This window comes from Amblyraja radiata, chromosome 25 (assembly GCF_010909765.2).
Source record: "Amblyraja radiata isolate CabotCenter1 chromosome 25, sAmbRad1.1.pri, whole genome shotgun sequence".
Classification (NCBI taxonomy): domain Eukaryota; kingdom Metazoa; phylum Chordata; class Chondrichthyes; order Rajiformes; family Rajidae; genus Amblyraja; species Amblyraja radiata.
Window position 1 is genome coordinate 34,359,028 of NC_045980.1, and position 14,272 is coordinate 34,373,299.

General features: G+C 44.8%; 1 protein-coding gene across 1 annotated transcript in view; it reads right to left on the reverse strand.

The window, feature by feature from the left end:
* ube2l3 (ubiquitin conjugating enzyme E2 L3) overlaps positions 1-14,272 on the reverse strand; it is a 37,402-nt gene that overhangs the window by 12,943 nt on the left and 10,187 nt on the right. The window contains exon 2 of the mRNA XM_033043821.1: positions 9,151-9,246. Coding sequence (XP_032899712.1) covers positions 9,151-9,246 — 96 coding nt within the window. The remainder of the gene's footprint in view (positions 1-9,150; positions 9,247-14,272) is intronic.

The window sequence follows — 14,272 nt, forward strand, 5'->3', positions numbered from 1 at the left end:
ATTCCTTCTATCCAGATGCAGCCGCCTCTCCCGCTGAGTTACTCTGATATTTTGTGTCCATCCCTGGAGAACATGGATAGTTGACCTTTCGGGTCGGGACCCTTCTTCAGACTGACGTTCAGAGTAACCCGCTGAATTACTCCAGTGCTGTGTGTCTTTTTTTTTTTTTGTAAACCAGCATCTGCAGTTCCTTGTTTCTACTCCAGCACAACCAGCATCTGCAGTTCCATGTGTCTCCAAAGTTAGCTGAAAATACATGACTGGTTCTGGCCCCAACCTATCCCTGGCCTTTCACTCCTTCCCGACATTGCTAATTTATGGGGTTTTTCAGCAATGTTTTTAGATTTAGTTTAGAGATACGGCGCGGAGACACCACCTGGGGTCAGGATCGAACCCGGGTCCGTGGAGCCGTAAGGCAGCAACTCCTCTACCGCCGCAGCCCTGGTGAGGTGTTGATGGCACAAACAGAGATAAACGGGTATAATCTAATCGCCGCAATACAAGATGTACAGGTTGTTCTGTTCCAATGCAATAGATGCACTCCCAAGAAAACCTGCGCTCGCAGCAATTGGGGCACTTTCTACGTCGTGCAGCCTTCTGGGTGAAGTACCGCCGCCATTGCCAGCTTGTTTATGTATGATGCAAACTTGAATAATCATACAGCATTGTGGAAATTATAAACCACCTTGACTGTATAGAACAAGGGGTCACAGTTTAAAGATATGGGGGAAGTCTTTTAGGACCGAGATGAGAAAAACATTTTTCACACAGAGAGTGGTGAATCTGTGGAATTCTCTGCCACAGAAGGTAGTTGAGGCCAGTTCATTGGCTATATTTAATTCTATATTTAAGAGGGAGTTAGATGTGGCCCTTGTGGCTAAAGGGATCAGGGGGTATGGAGAGAAGGCAGGTACAGGATACTGAGATTGATGATCAGCCATGATCATATTGAATGGCGGTGCAGGCTCGAAGGGCAGAATGGCCTACTCCTGCACCTATTTTCTATATTTCTATGTTTCTACTAGTGACTGAGTACAGAATTGTTGATGTAAGTGCTATTGCTTAAGTCAGGGAGTGTCTGTATTGCAAAGTCCAACAAGGTAACAGCACACCAACGGGTGCTGTCTGTGCGGAGTTTGTACGTTTTCCCCGTCACCTGCGCGGGTTTTCTCCGCGATCTCCTCCCATACTCCAAAGACTTGCAGGTTTGTAGGTCAATTGGCTAGGTGTAAATGTAAAATAGTTCCTAGTGTGTGTAGGATAGTGTTAATGTGCCGGGATCGCTGGTCGGCGCGGACTCGGTGGGCTGAAGGGTCTGTATCTCTTCACTAAACTCAACTCTTACTTCCTGACAATTGGGTCAATTTGATAAATCCTTACATTTCATTAATATTGGTGAGTACCGTTCACTATTTTAAAGGCCATATTTGTCAAATTTAGATAAAAAAGACCAGAAATTACCTCCAAAGAAACTGCAAGGGAGACAAACTGACAATCCCAGTACCCAAGTTAATGTTTAAGAAGGTAGAAACGATCCGTTTCAGGACTGGGTGAATGGTGGCCAAGAATAACAAATAGCTACCTCTCCTTTATTCTTCTGCTTTCTACCTCGGCTTCTTTTCTCTTCATTCGCTTTCTTTCCTGATTTTCCTTTTCTTACTTTCTGATATCACACACGTTTCTATTTCTTTTCTATTCTTTCTCAGTCTCCTTTTTATTGTTAAAATTTAAATAATAAGAAGCTGTACATGAATTGGAACATGCCAATATATACTAGGTACCTAAAAAGGTACCATATTATTGTACTTAGTTCTAATAAAAATATTAAAAAAAAAAAAAAAAAAAGGAACTGCAGATGCTGGAAAATGGAAGGTCGACAAAAATGCTGGAGAAACTCAGCGGGATGAGGCAGCATCTATGGAGCGAAGGAAATAGGCAACGTTTCATCCCGAAACGTTGCCTATTTCCTTCGCTCCATAGATGCTGCCTCATCCGCTGAGTTTCTCCAGCATTTTTGTCTACCCAAGTTAATGTAATGTTTTGCAACTGATTAATCTTCTGTTTCAACTAGTTCGAATTTGCAGAGAACACTGAAAATGACATTAATTTGATGAAGTTACACATATTAACAATTTAAATCACATTTCCTGTCCCCAAAGGGATTCATCTGCATTTGTTAATTAATTAACAGCGCTTCCCATCTTTCACAGATGCACACCCCACAGTCTACCATTTTGTACTGTCGTAAGATCACCTCCATTTTAAATAGTTGTCGTTCAAGTTATATCACACTAAAGCAAAATAGCCATTCAGCCTCATATGTAATTAATAATTGTGCTCACGGCCAATATATATGTCAACATGATTGTACAGGGCCTTGGTGAGACCACACCTAGAGTATTGTGTACAGTTTTGGTCTCCTTGACATTCTTGCCATAGAGGGAGTACAGAGAAGGTTCATCAGACTGATTCCTGGGATGGCAGGACTTTCATATGAAGAAAGACTGGATAGACTCGGCTTGTACTCGTTAGAATTTAGAAGATTGAGGGGGGATCTTATAGAAACTTAAGGGGTTGGACAGGCTAGATGCAGGAAGATTGTTCCCGATGTTGGGGAAGTCCAGAACAAGGGGTCACAGTTTAAGGATAAGGGGGGGGGGGGGGGACTTTTAAGACATAGATGAGAAAAAAAAATTCACACAGAGTGTGGTGAATCTGTGAAATTCTCTGCCACAGAAAGTAGTTGAGGCCAGTTCATTTGGCTATATTTAAGAGGGAGTTAGATGTGGCCCTTGTGGCTAAAGGGATCAGGGGGTATGGAGAGAAGGCAGGTACAGGATACCGAGTTGGATAATCAGCCATGATCATATCGAATGGTGGTGCAGGCTCGAAGGGCCGAATGGCCTACTCCTGCACCGCACAGTGCCAGAGACACGGGTTCGTTCCTGACTACGGGTGCTGTCTGTACGGAGTTTGTACGTTCTCCCCGTGACCTGCATGGGTTTTCTCCGAGATAATTGTTTTCCTCCCACACTCCAAAGACGGACAGGTTTGAAGGTTAATTAGCTTGGTATAAATGTAAAATTGTCGCTAGTGTGTGTAAGGTAGTGTTAATGTGCGGAGATTGCTGGTCGGTACGGACTCGGTGGGCCGAGGGGCCTATTTTCGCACTGTATCTCTAAACTAAACTAAACAAAATATAAAGAAGCAGGAGAAATGAGTAGGAAAGAATTGCAGATGCTGGGTTAAACCGTAGACAGAAAATGCTGGAGTAACTCAGCGGGACGGGCAGCATCTCGGGAGAGAAGGAACGGGTGACGTTTCGGGTCGAGACTCTTCTTCATGTGTGGGAATTTTTTACAGGGATGATTATAGTACTAACAAAGCATTTACCTCAGGTTTTATAGTTAGCAGCACTTGCCATTAGGTGGTGAATCACAGAGCAAGTGGGGTCAAGGAAAGCGTTCATGTCGCAACCCTGTTTCCACCAATCTTTCCACCACCACTCACAAGAAGCGACAAGACAGACACTATTGTATGCAGATGCTGAGACGTGTGTTCAGCCAGGACTTGTTCTGGTAATTGCCCACATCTAAATGCAAGGGCACAGAGGTTGTTGGCAGGTAAGCATTTGTGACACTAGATCAGGCATTGGCAAGATATAGGGAAGGATGTGCTGGCATTGGACGTGGCCAGATGCAGGTCCGATGCCACCTTCAAATTGGCTGCCGTTGGATGAATTCTTAAGGGGTTGGACAGGCTAGATGCAGGAAGATTGTTCCCGATGTTGGGGAAGTCCAGAACAAGGGGTCACAGTTTAAGGATAAGGGGGAAATCTTTTAGGACCGAGATGAGAAAAACATTTTTCACACAGAGAGTGGTGAATCTGTGGAATTCTCTGCCACAGAAGGTAATTGAGGCCAGTTCATTGGCTGTATTTAAGATGGAGTTAGATGTGGCTCTTGTGGCTAAAGGGATCAGGGGGTATGGAGAGAAGGCAGGTACAGGATACTGAGTTGGATGATCAGCCATGATCATATTGAATGGCGGTGCTGGCTCGAAGGGCCGAATGGCCTACTCCTGCACCTATTTTCTATGTTTCTATGAATAAAAGCTAGCAGTGAGTCAGAGTACAGGACTCATCTGAATGGTGTCAGAACTTCAGACCGAGTCTCAACCCGAACCTCACCCATTCCTGACTTGTTAGCACGCAACATGTTGTCATTGTACCTCGGTACACGTGACAACAAACAAAACAAACTAACTGTTCAAAAGGGAACTGCAGATGCTGGAATATCGAAGGTACACAAAATTGCTGGGGAAACTCAGCGGGTGCAACAGCATCTATGGAGCGAAGGAAATAGGCGACGTTTCGGGCCGAAACCCTTCTTCAGACCGGTTTGTCTAAACTAAAAATAACCTAAAATATAAACTCTGAATAATCTAGGCTCAGAATTCCAGTAAGATGGTTGACAACAGAATGAGCTAACCAGGCAGGCCGTTTAGCACATTGGTCCACAGGTATTCAAGTAAACCGCATGCTCTCTGGTTATCCATTCAGGAGTTTTGAAACAGAAGGCTCACAAAAATGCTGGAGAAACTCAGCGGGTGCAGCAGCATCTATGGAGCGAAGGAAATAGGCAACGTTTCGGGCCGAAACCCTTTCGGGTTTCGGCCCGAAACGTTGCCTATTTCCTTTCGGGCTTCGTCCCGAAACGTTGCCTATTTCCTTCGCTCCATAGATGCTGCTGCACCCGCTGAGTTTCTCCAGCATTTTTGTGTACCTTCGATTTTCCAGCATATGCAGATCCTGCTTAAACCCATAGGCTCTGTTGAAAATGAAAACTAGAAGGGAAGTTTAAACTTAAGGCGTGGTTTCACTTAAACGAGCTGCAGGTTGATTTAAACTCATTGTAAAATTCAAAAGTCCTTTAACTAAGGACATTATTCTTACGGAATAAGTTTAAAACCTACAAGCAGACTTTACAAATTGAGAAACTACTCTTAAAGGTTTCCAATCGCTGATGTTCTATGAGCAGATTAGGCCATTCGGCCGATGGTCTACTCCGCCATTCAATCATGGCTGATCTATATTTCTACCTCAACCCCATTCTCCTGCCTTCTCCCCGTAACCACTGACACCCACACTAATCAAGAATCTGTCAATCTCCGCCCAAAAATATCCAATGATGGCCTAAAGAAATTCCTCCTCATCTCCTTTCTAAAGGTACATCCTTTTATTCTGAGGCTCTGGCTTCAGGTCCTAGACTCTCCCACTAGTGGAAACATCCTCTTCACATCCTGAAGAAGGGTTTCGACCTGAAACGTTGCCTATTTCCTTTGCTCCATAGATGCTGCTGCACCCGCTGAGTTTCTCCAGCACTTTTGTCTACCCTCTTCACATCCATTCTATCCAGGCCTTTCATTATTCGGTAAGTTTCAATGAGGTCGCCCGTCAGCCTTGTACACTCCAGCGAGTACAGGTCCAGTGCATCCAATCATTCTCGTAAACCTCCTCTGGACCCTCACAAGTTGTGGGCCGAAGGGCCTGTTCTTGTGCTGTACTGTTCTATGTTCAAATTAAATTCTTCCTTTTTAGGTACACTGGAATGGCTTTACTTCTACATTCCAATTGCAATCAGGGACGATTAAAATCACTGGAGTGGATTTCGACAATCACTGTTCAGTAGATTTCAACAAATCTTTGCTAAAATTTACGCAAGGTATTTAAAAATAACCTGTGTTTTCTAATCATTGCCAAGTTTCTGCAGTGTCACAGAAACAAAAGTAAAATGTGAGAACGTTTGTATCAATAGGGTGGTGTGGGTCTCTGATGATATCAGCTGTCTTCTTCAGGCAATGCTTCCTGTAGATCCCTTCGATGGTGGGGAGGTCAATATCTCTGATGGTCCAGGCAATGCCCACCACTTTCAGCAGCCACCTTAATTCCTGAGTTACCGAACCAAGACTTGATGCAATCAGTCAGTATGCTCTCTACTGTACTCAGTAGTTTGAGTATTCGGCAACAGGGGGAATCTCCACAAACTTCTCAGGAAGCAGAGGCGGTGATGAGCTTTGTTTGTGATTTGCAGAGATATGCACGCCCAGGAACAGTTTGAAGCTCTTGACTCTCTTCACCTCCACCCCCGTCAATGAAGACAGGACTGTGGATCCATGGCTGTTCCTTCTTTTAAGTCAACGATCGGCTACTGGTCTCATTTAATGTGTAGGAGGGAACTGCAGGTGCCGGTTTACACCATAGACATAAAGTGCTGGAGTAACTCAGGCAGCATCCGTGGAGAGAAGGAATGGGTGACGTTCGTCTCGAGACTCGACTTCAGACTCGGTCTGAAATTCTGACACCATTCAGATGATTCCTGTACTCTGACTCGCTGCTAGCCTCCATTCGTCCAACAATGGTGGTAACATCAGATGGCGTCGGACCTACGTCTGGCCGGTATAGAGAGGGGGAGAGTAGATCGAGGAGAGCGAGCAGGCAGCCTGGAGGTGCTCCTGTGCAGATGGCCATCCAGGAGGAAGTGTTGTCACCGATGCACACGGACTTAACGATGCACACGAAGATTTAATAGGAACCCAATGAGCAAGCTTTTTACACTTCTGGGGAGAAGGCAGGAGAATGGGGTTAGGAGGGAGAGATAGATCAGCCATGATTGAATGGCAGAGTAGTCTTGATGGGCCGAATGGCCTAATTCTACTATTCCTTATGACCACATTCCCCAATGATGTTTTGTGGGGACCCTTGAAGAGTTTCGGCCCGAAACATTGCCTATTTCCTTCGCTCCATAAATGCTGCTGCACCCGCTGAGTTTCTCCAGCACTTTTGTCTACCTTTGAGTTTAAATTCTGTGGCTGCCCTAGTAAGAACTGAACTCATCACCACATCAATGGTCCTAAAGAATAGCTACTAGCTCAGCAAGGTAACACTCCTGCAACCTTTCTCCAACTCTTTATCAACATTATACCCGGCACTTTGCTGGGCATCCATTTTTTAATTAGAGTCAGAGTCATACAGCCTGCAGTCATGTCCTTCGGTCCAACCTGCCCATGCCGATCAACATGCCCCTCTACCTTAGTCCAACCTGGCTGTGTTTGACCCATATCCCTCTAAACATTTCCTATCCACATACCTGTTCAAATGTATTTTTAAACGTTGTGATAGTACCTGCCTCAACTACCTCCTCCGGCAGCTCGCTTCATATGAAGGGTCTCGACCCGAAACGTCACCCATTCCTTCTATCCAGAGATGCCGCCTATCCCGCTGAGTTACTCCACCATTTTGTGTCTACCTTTTGTCATAAGGAATAGTAGAATTAGGCCATTCGGCCCATCAAGTCTACTCCGCCATTCAAACATGGCTGATCTATCTCTCCCTCCTAACCCCATTCTCCTGCCTTCTCCCCAGAAGTGTAAAAAGGTTGCTCATGGGGTTCCTATTAAATCATTCCCCCCTCACCTCCCCTTAAACCTATGTCCTCTGGTTCATGATGCCCCTACTCTGGGTAAAAGACTGTGCATTTACCCGAGCTATTCCTCTCATCATCTTGTACATCTCTATAAGATTACACATAATCCTCCTATACTCCAAGGAATAAAGTCCCAAATTACATATAACGATGCCTTCGTTCAAATACAGTAATCCAAATTAATCGAGGACTATCTTTCAAAAGAACTGTATTCATGACCAACACAGAAGTGTCAGGTCATGCTCACCCTTGAACATGCCGCTGCACATTTGATGTCGCAAAAAATACAAGATGACTCACAGAAAACGATCAAAAGCCTGAAGAAAGGTACAGAGAACATAGCATAGTACAGCAAAGGAACAATGCCCATGTCGAACATGATGTCAAGTTAAGCTGACCTCCTGTATCTTCATGTGACCCATACCCCATCCATATCTAAGTGTAGGAAAGAACTGCAGATGCTGGTTTAAATCGAAGGTAGACACAAACTGCTGGAGTAACTCAGCGGGACAGGCAGCATCTCTGGAGAGAAGGAATGGGCGACATTTCGGGTCGAGACCCTTCTTCAGACTGATGTCAGGGGAGTGCGCGGGGCAAAGACAGAATGTAGTCGGAGACCGTAATCCCCTAAAATGCCACAAATAAGATGCGAGATGCACTTTAAAGGAATAAAATGAGGTAGAGGGGTTTAGGGTGGAAAGGACAGTTGAAGATCCAGCCGGCAAAACGAAGAGCAAATTATTTTGGAGGATAATCAAGAAACCAGAATTGGAGAAACACTAGTATCGTATTATAGATCAAAGGGTATTATGTACGGGTAATATAATATTGAAGGATATTATCTACGGGCAAAGCCAATGTTGATTTGAAACATAGGTAAGAATATTAGTACTGGAAATGCAATGGTGATAATGTAAATAGCATTTTCGCAAATTGGACAAAAGCTATTTTTAATGACAAGTATAGGAAAGGCAAATTGAGGGGTTATTATCAGATTCATACTGCACAGAAACAGGCCCTTCAGCCTAACCTGTCCATGCTGACCATGATGCCCCACCTCAGCTCATCCCACCTGCTTGCATTTAGCCCATATCCCTCTAAACCGTTTCTATCCATGTACCTAATATGTATCTATGTATCCATGTATCTATCTAAAGTGTCAGTGCCAAAGTGTGTTGGACCAGTCCAATTTTAACAGTTGATGGGATTAGCCAGGACTAGAAAAGAACATGTAGGAAGGAACTGCAGATGCTGCTTTACACCGAGGATAAGACACAAATTGCTGGAGTAACTCAGCGGGATAGACAGACCCTTCTTCTCGATCCGAAACGTCGCCAGAGACGCTGCCTGTCCCGCTGAGTTGCTCCAGTATTTTGTGTCTATCGTCTAGAAATGAATATTATGGTGGAAAAGGGCCATCTTAGTGATGGTATGGTTATCTCCACAGAAGCTGCTTCAAGATCAAACACGACACCCATTAGGAAGTGAGTACACAGCTGAAATTTTAAAAATTAACACCAAATAATTGCACGGTCTTTTTTACCTTGTGTTAGACGTCAAACTGCGTTGAGTTTAAACAGTGAATTAAAATTTACAATCACAGAGAATGATATAACGATCAGCTACAAAATGCGTATCATGTTGAATTAACCTGCTGTCTACTTACAGGAACAATAAGTCCTTGCCAATAGAATACATTTGTTTCATCCACTAGGATATTACGAAAATTCTTCATTCTAGTCTTGCGGATTTCTTCAAGTTCCTACGAAAATAAAAAACAACGGTAGAATACAGAGAACTCTTCCACAGCAGAGTATTCAGGGACTGATCGGAGCGGACCCGTCCCATTGCCCGAACACATTGCCCGCACTGTGCCCCTTGAGTGCAGAGAGGATTAAGGTGACCATCCCAGCCTTCTGTGAAGCTGAGCAAGTCACAGCAGAAGACCAGGTCTGACGTTGTGCATTCTGGCAGTGTGCAAGCCCTGTGATGACTAATTATAATCCAAGGTCTTTCAACTTGAACACACTCAAGTAACTTCAAACTAAAACTAATTAGAAACACCTTAAAAATCAAATTGATAGAAATATAAATATGCCACACACCTACCTACACTTACTTTTTATTGAGCTACTGAGCAGTTTAAGTAGTTTATTTTGCTTCAAATCACAGCATAGGATCTAGAGTGGTTACAAGACAGAGGACAATTCGACCAAGTGCTACAAAATGGAATCAAAGGGTCAGCATGATCATAGTGGGCCAAAGGACCTGTTTCTATGCGGTTTGACCCTAGAATTGCTGGAGTTTTGGATGTTAATTGAATTGGGGGGGGGGGATAGGATAGGGGAAAAAAATGTTCAAAAAACTGCTTCATTTATACTCAGGGATATCACTGTCAGCTGGAGTATTACTATCAACAAATCATGATACAGAGGAACAAATATATACCATGGACCAATGTATAGGAAGGAACTGCAGATGCTGGTTTGCACCGGAGATAACCACTAAAGTGCTGGAGTACCTCAACGGGTTAGACAGCATCTCTGGAGATAGAAACATAGAAAATAGGTGCAGGAGTAGGCCATTCGGCCCTTCGAGCCTGCACCGCTATTCAATATGATCATGGCTGATCATCCAACTCAGTATCCTGTACCTGCCTTCTCTCCATACCCCCTGATCCCTTTAGCCACAAGAGCCACATCTAACTCCCTCTTAAATATAGCCAATGAACTGGCCTCAACTACCTTCTGTGGCAGAGAATTCCAGAGATTCACCACTCTCTGTGTGAAAAATGTTTTCCTCATCTCGGTCCTAAAAGATTTCCCCCTTATCTTTAAACTGTGACCACTTGTTCTGGACTTCCCCAACATCGGGAACAATCTTCCTGCATCTAGCCTGTCCAACCCCTTAAGAATTTTGTAAGTTTCTATAAGATCCTGCCTGTCCCGCTGCGTTACGCCAGCAGTTTTGGGTCTATCTACCATGGAACTATATTTTGTTTAATTTAGAGATACAGCTCAGAAACAAGCCCTTCTGGGTTCATGCCCACCAGCGATCCCCACACACTAACACTAGCCTACACACACCAGGGACAATTTACAATTACACCAAGCAGATTAACCTGCAAACCTAAAATAGACGCAAAATGCTCAGCGGGACAGGCAGCATCTCTGGATAGAAGGATTGTCCTACACAATCTACAAACCTGTACGTCCTTGGAGTGTGAGAGGAAACCGGAGATCATTCAAACACCGTACAGAAAGCACTCGTAGTCAGGATCGAACCCGGGGTCTCTGGCGCTGTAAGGCAGCAACTCTACTGCTGCCCTTATATACTTATTCTGGTAGAAACAAGAACTGATAATGCTAGTTTACACAAAAAGACACAGAGTGATGGAGTAACTCAGCGGGTTAGGCAGTATCGCTGGAGAACATGGATAGGTGATCGGGACACTTTTTCATACTCATTCTTTCACTGCTCCTTCCTGTTTTCTAGCACCTTGGATTGTCTTGCTTACTGAAATATGCAATTACAAAATGTACTTTCATAACAGATAACATCCTCACTGACTCGCTCGCATCCCTGGCCCATAATCACTCAAAATGGAGGAGCTTTCAAGACACATTGAGAACCCTGAATCCGTTTATTGGGAGCAGTCAAAGTTCTGGCGTAAATGGCAGATGAGGCACACCACCTCACCATCTACACAACCTTCTGCTGAGTCCAATATGTATGGCAGAGTCTGTGAGATTCGCACTAGCCACAAGGCAACTCAGGAAACAATCCTCAATATGTAGGGCGGCACGGTGGCGCAGCGGCAGAGTTGCTGCCTTACAGCGCCAGAGACTCGGGTTCGATCCTGACAGCGGGTGCTGTCTGTACGGAATTTGTACGTTCTCCCCGTGACCTGCGTGGGTTTTCTCCGGGTGCTCCGGATTCCTCTCACACTCCAAAGGCGTGCAGGTTTGTAGGTTAATCGGCTTGGTATAATAGTAAATTATCCCTTTAAGAAGGAACTGCAGATGCTGGTAAGATCGAAGATAGACACAAAATGCTGGAGTAACTCAGCAGGTGAGGCAGCATCTATGGAGAGAAGGAATGGGTGAAACATCGCCCATTCCTTCTCTCCATAGATGCTGCCTCACCCGCTGAGTTACTCCAGCATTTTGTGTCTTCCTGTAAATTATCCCTAGTGTGTGTGGGATAGCGTTAGTATGCGGGGATCGTTGGTCGGTGCGGACTCGGTGGGCCTCGCTGTTTCCTCGCTGCATCTCTGAAGTATACTAAACTAAATGTAAAAGACTCATATTAGAGATAAGCAATGAGTTAGCACAAGAGTAGTGATCTGTTGAGCAACCTCACGCTGCAAGGCAGCAACTCTACCGCTGCGCCACCGTGCCAGTATTGTTGACATTCCTGCTGTTAAGATTAGCTGCTGCTGCTAAAATTTCCTGCTGCTGTTAAAATAAACTGTGGTGGAATGGTAAAAAAAAGTTTGAATGTTTGCTTTGTTTGTAATGTATATTTAGGGAAAGAAAAGTTAAATTCACCACCATTCTGGAAAACTAAACACCCTACACTTATCTCACCCTGTCTAATCTTTGGGTGGGGTCAATTTCCCTGTAGAAACATAGAAAATACGTGCAGGAGTAGGCCATTCGGCCCTTCGAGCCAGCACCGCCATTCAATATGATCATGGCTGATTATGCAAAATCTGTACCCCGATCTGGCTTTTTTCCCCATATCACTTGTTCCCTTAGCCCTAAGAGCTAAATCTAATGGGCCTGTCCCACTTAGGTGATTTTTTAAGCGACTGCCAGCGACTAGGACAATGGAATTCACCGATCAACCTACATTAACCTGGCGACAACCTACGACAGCACTTACGACAGCCCAAATATTCGCCACTGTCGTCGAAATTTGTTCAGCATGTTAAAAAAATTTCGACAGTCGCCTAAAAAATTGGGACAGGCCCATAACATCCAGTGAACCAGTAAGTCAGGGATCAATCAGTCTTTCTGGTGTGTATACCAATGGTATATATGTGCACCATGACACGTGTGGCTATCCGAGTCATAGAGTGATACAGTGTGGAAACAGGCCCTTCGGCCCAACTTGCACACACCGGCCGACATGTCCCAGCTACACTAGCCCCACCTCCTAGCATTCCTGCATTTCCTCTGGAAATTTAGTGTATCAAAATTCAATGCTGCATATCTGCGGTGGTGTGAATGCAAAGGAACGCGATTCAAATTTGTTGCCATTTATTATCTACACATGCTGTTGTGGAATTCCCCCCCCACCCCCCCCCCCCACCTTGTTCTTTGCACACAATGATTAATTTACTTATCTTTCCTTCTGCGCAAAACGCAAGAACTTTGAATCTTATATAAACAAAGAAACCTCTTTGGAGGATTGGGTCCTGCATTGGAAGGCAATGGTGAGGAAGGTCAATTAGAGGAGAACCCCACCATTCAGTTTCCACTGCGAAACAACGTGGGATTATGACAGTGGTCTGTAAACTGTTCATAAATTATAGGAGTAGAATTAGGCCATTCGGCCCATCGCGTCTAATCCGCCATTCAATCATGGCTGATCTCTGCCTCCTAATCCCATTTTCCTGCCTTCTCCCCTTGACACCCGTTCTAATCAAGAATTTGTCAATCTCTGCCTTAAAAATATTCACTGACTTGGCCTCCGCAGCCGTCAGTGGCAATGAGTTCCACAGATTAACTACCCTCTGACTAAAGAAGTTCCTCCTCACCTCCTTTCTAAAAGAGCGCCCTTTAGACAATAGACAATAGATGCCGGGGTAGGCCATTTGGCTCTTCGAGCCAGCACCGCCATTCAATGTGATCATGGCTGATCATCCCCAATCAGTACCCCGTTCCTGCCTTCTCCCCATATCCCCTGACTCCGCTATTTTTAAGAGCCCTATCTAGCTCTCTCTTGAAAGCATCCAGAGAACCTGCCTCCACCGCCCTCTGAGGCAGAGAATTCCACAGACAGGCAGAGAATTCTACAGACAATTCTGAGGCTATGACCTCAGGTCCTGGATGGACTCTCCCACCAGTGGAAACATCCTTTCCACATTCACTCTATCTATGCCTTTCATTATTCTGTACGTTTCAAGGTTTACAAGGTTGTTGCCAGGACTAGAGGGTGTGATCTACAGGGAGAGGTTGAGTAGGCTGGGACTATTCCTTGGAGCGCAGGAGGATGAGGGGTGATCTTATAAGTAGTCTAAAATCATGAGAGAAATAGATTGGGTAGATGCACAGAGTCTCTTGCCCAGAGTAAGTGAATCGAGGACCAGAGGGCATAGGTTCACGGTGAAGGGAAAATGATTTAATAAAGATCTGAGGGGTCACTTTTTCACACAAAGAGTTGATGTACACAAGTATTCTTGGATAGTTATAGCACAGTGCCTCCAAAGGCAGCATCTGTGGAGCTTGGAGTTTGGTTGGTAAGGGACTTGTAGGATTAGAGCAGTGCTAGAATTAAGTTATTTTAGTTTAGTTAGAGATTCAGCGTGGAAACAGGCCCTTCGGCCCACCGGGTCCACACCGACTAGCGATCCCCACATTATACACTATGCTACACCCACTAGGGACAATTTTTACATTTACCAAGCCAATTAACCCACAAACCTGTATGTCTTTGGAGTGTGGGAGGAAACCGGAGCAACTGGAGAAAACCCACACTGGTCATAGGGAGAACGTGCAAACTCTGTGCGGACAGCACCCGTAGTAATGATCGAACCCGTGCCTCTGGTGCTGTGAGGCAGC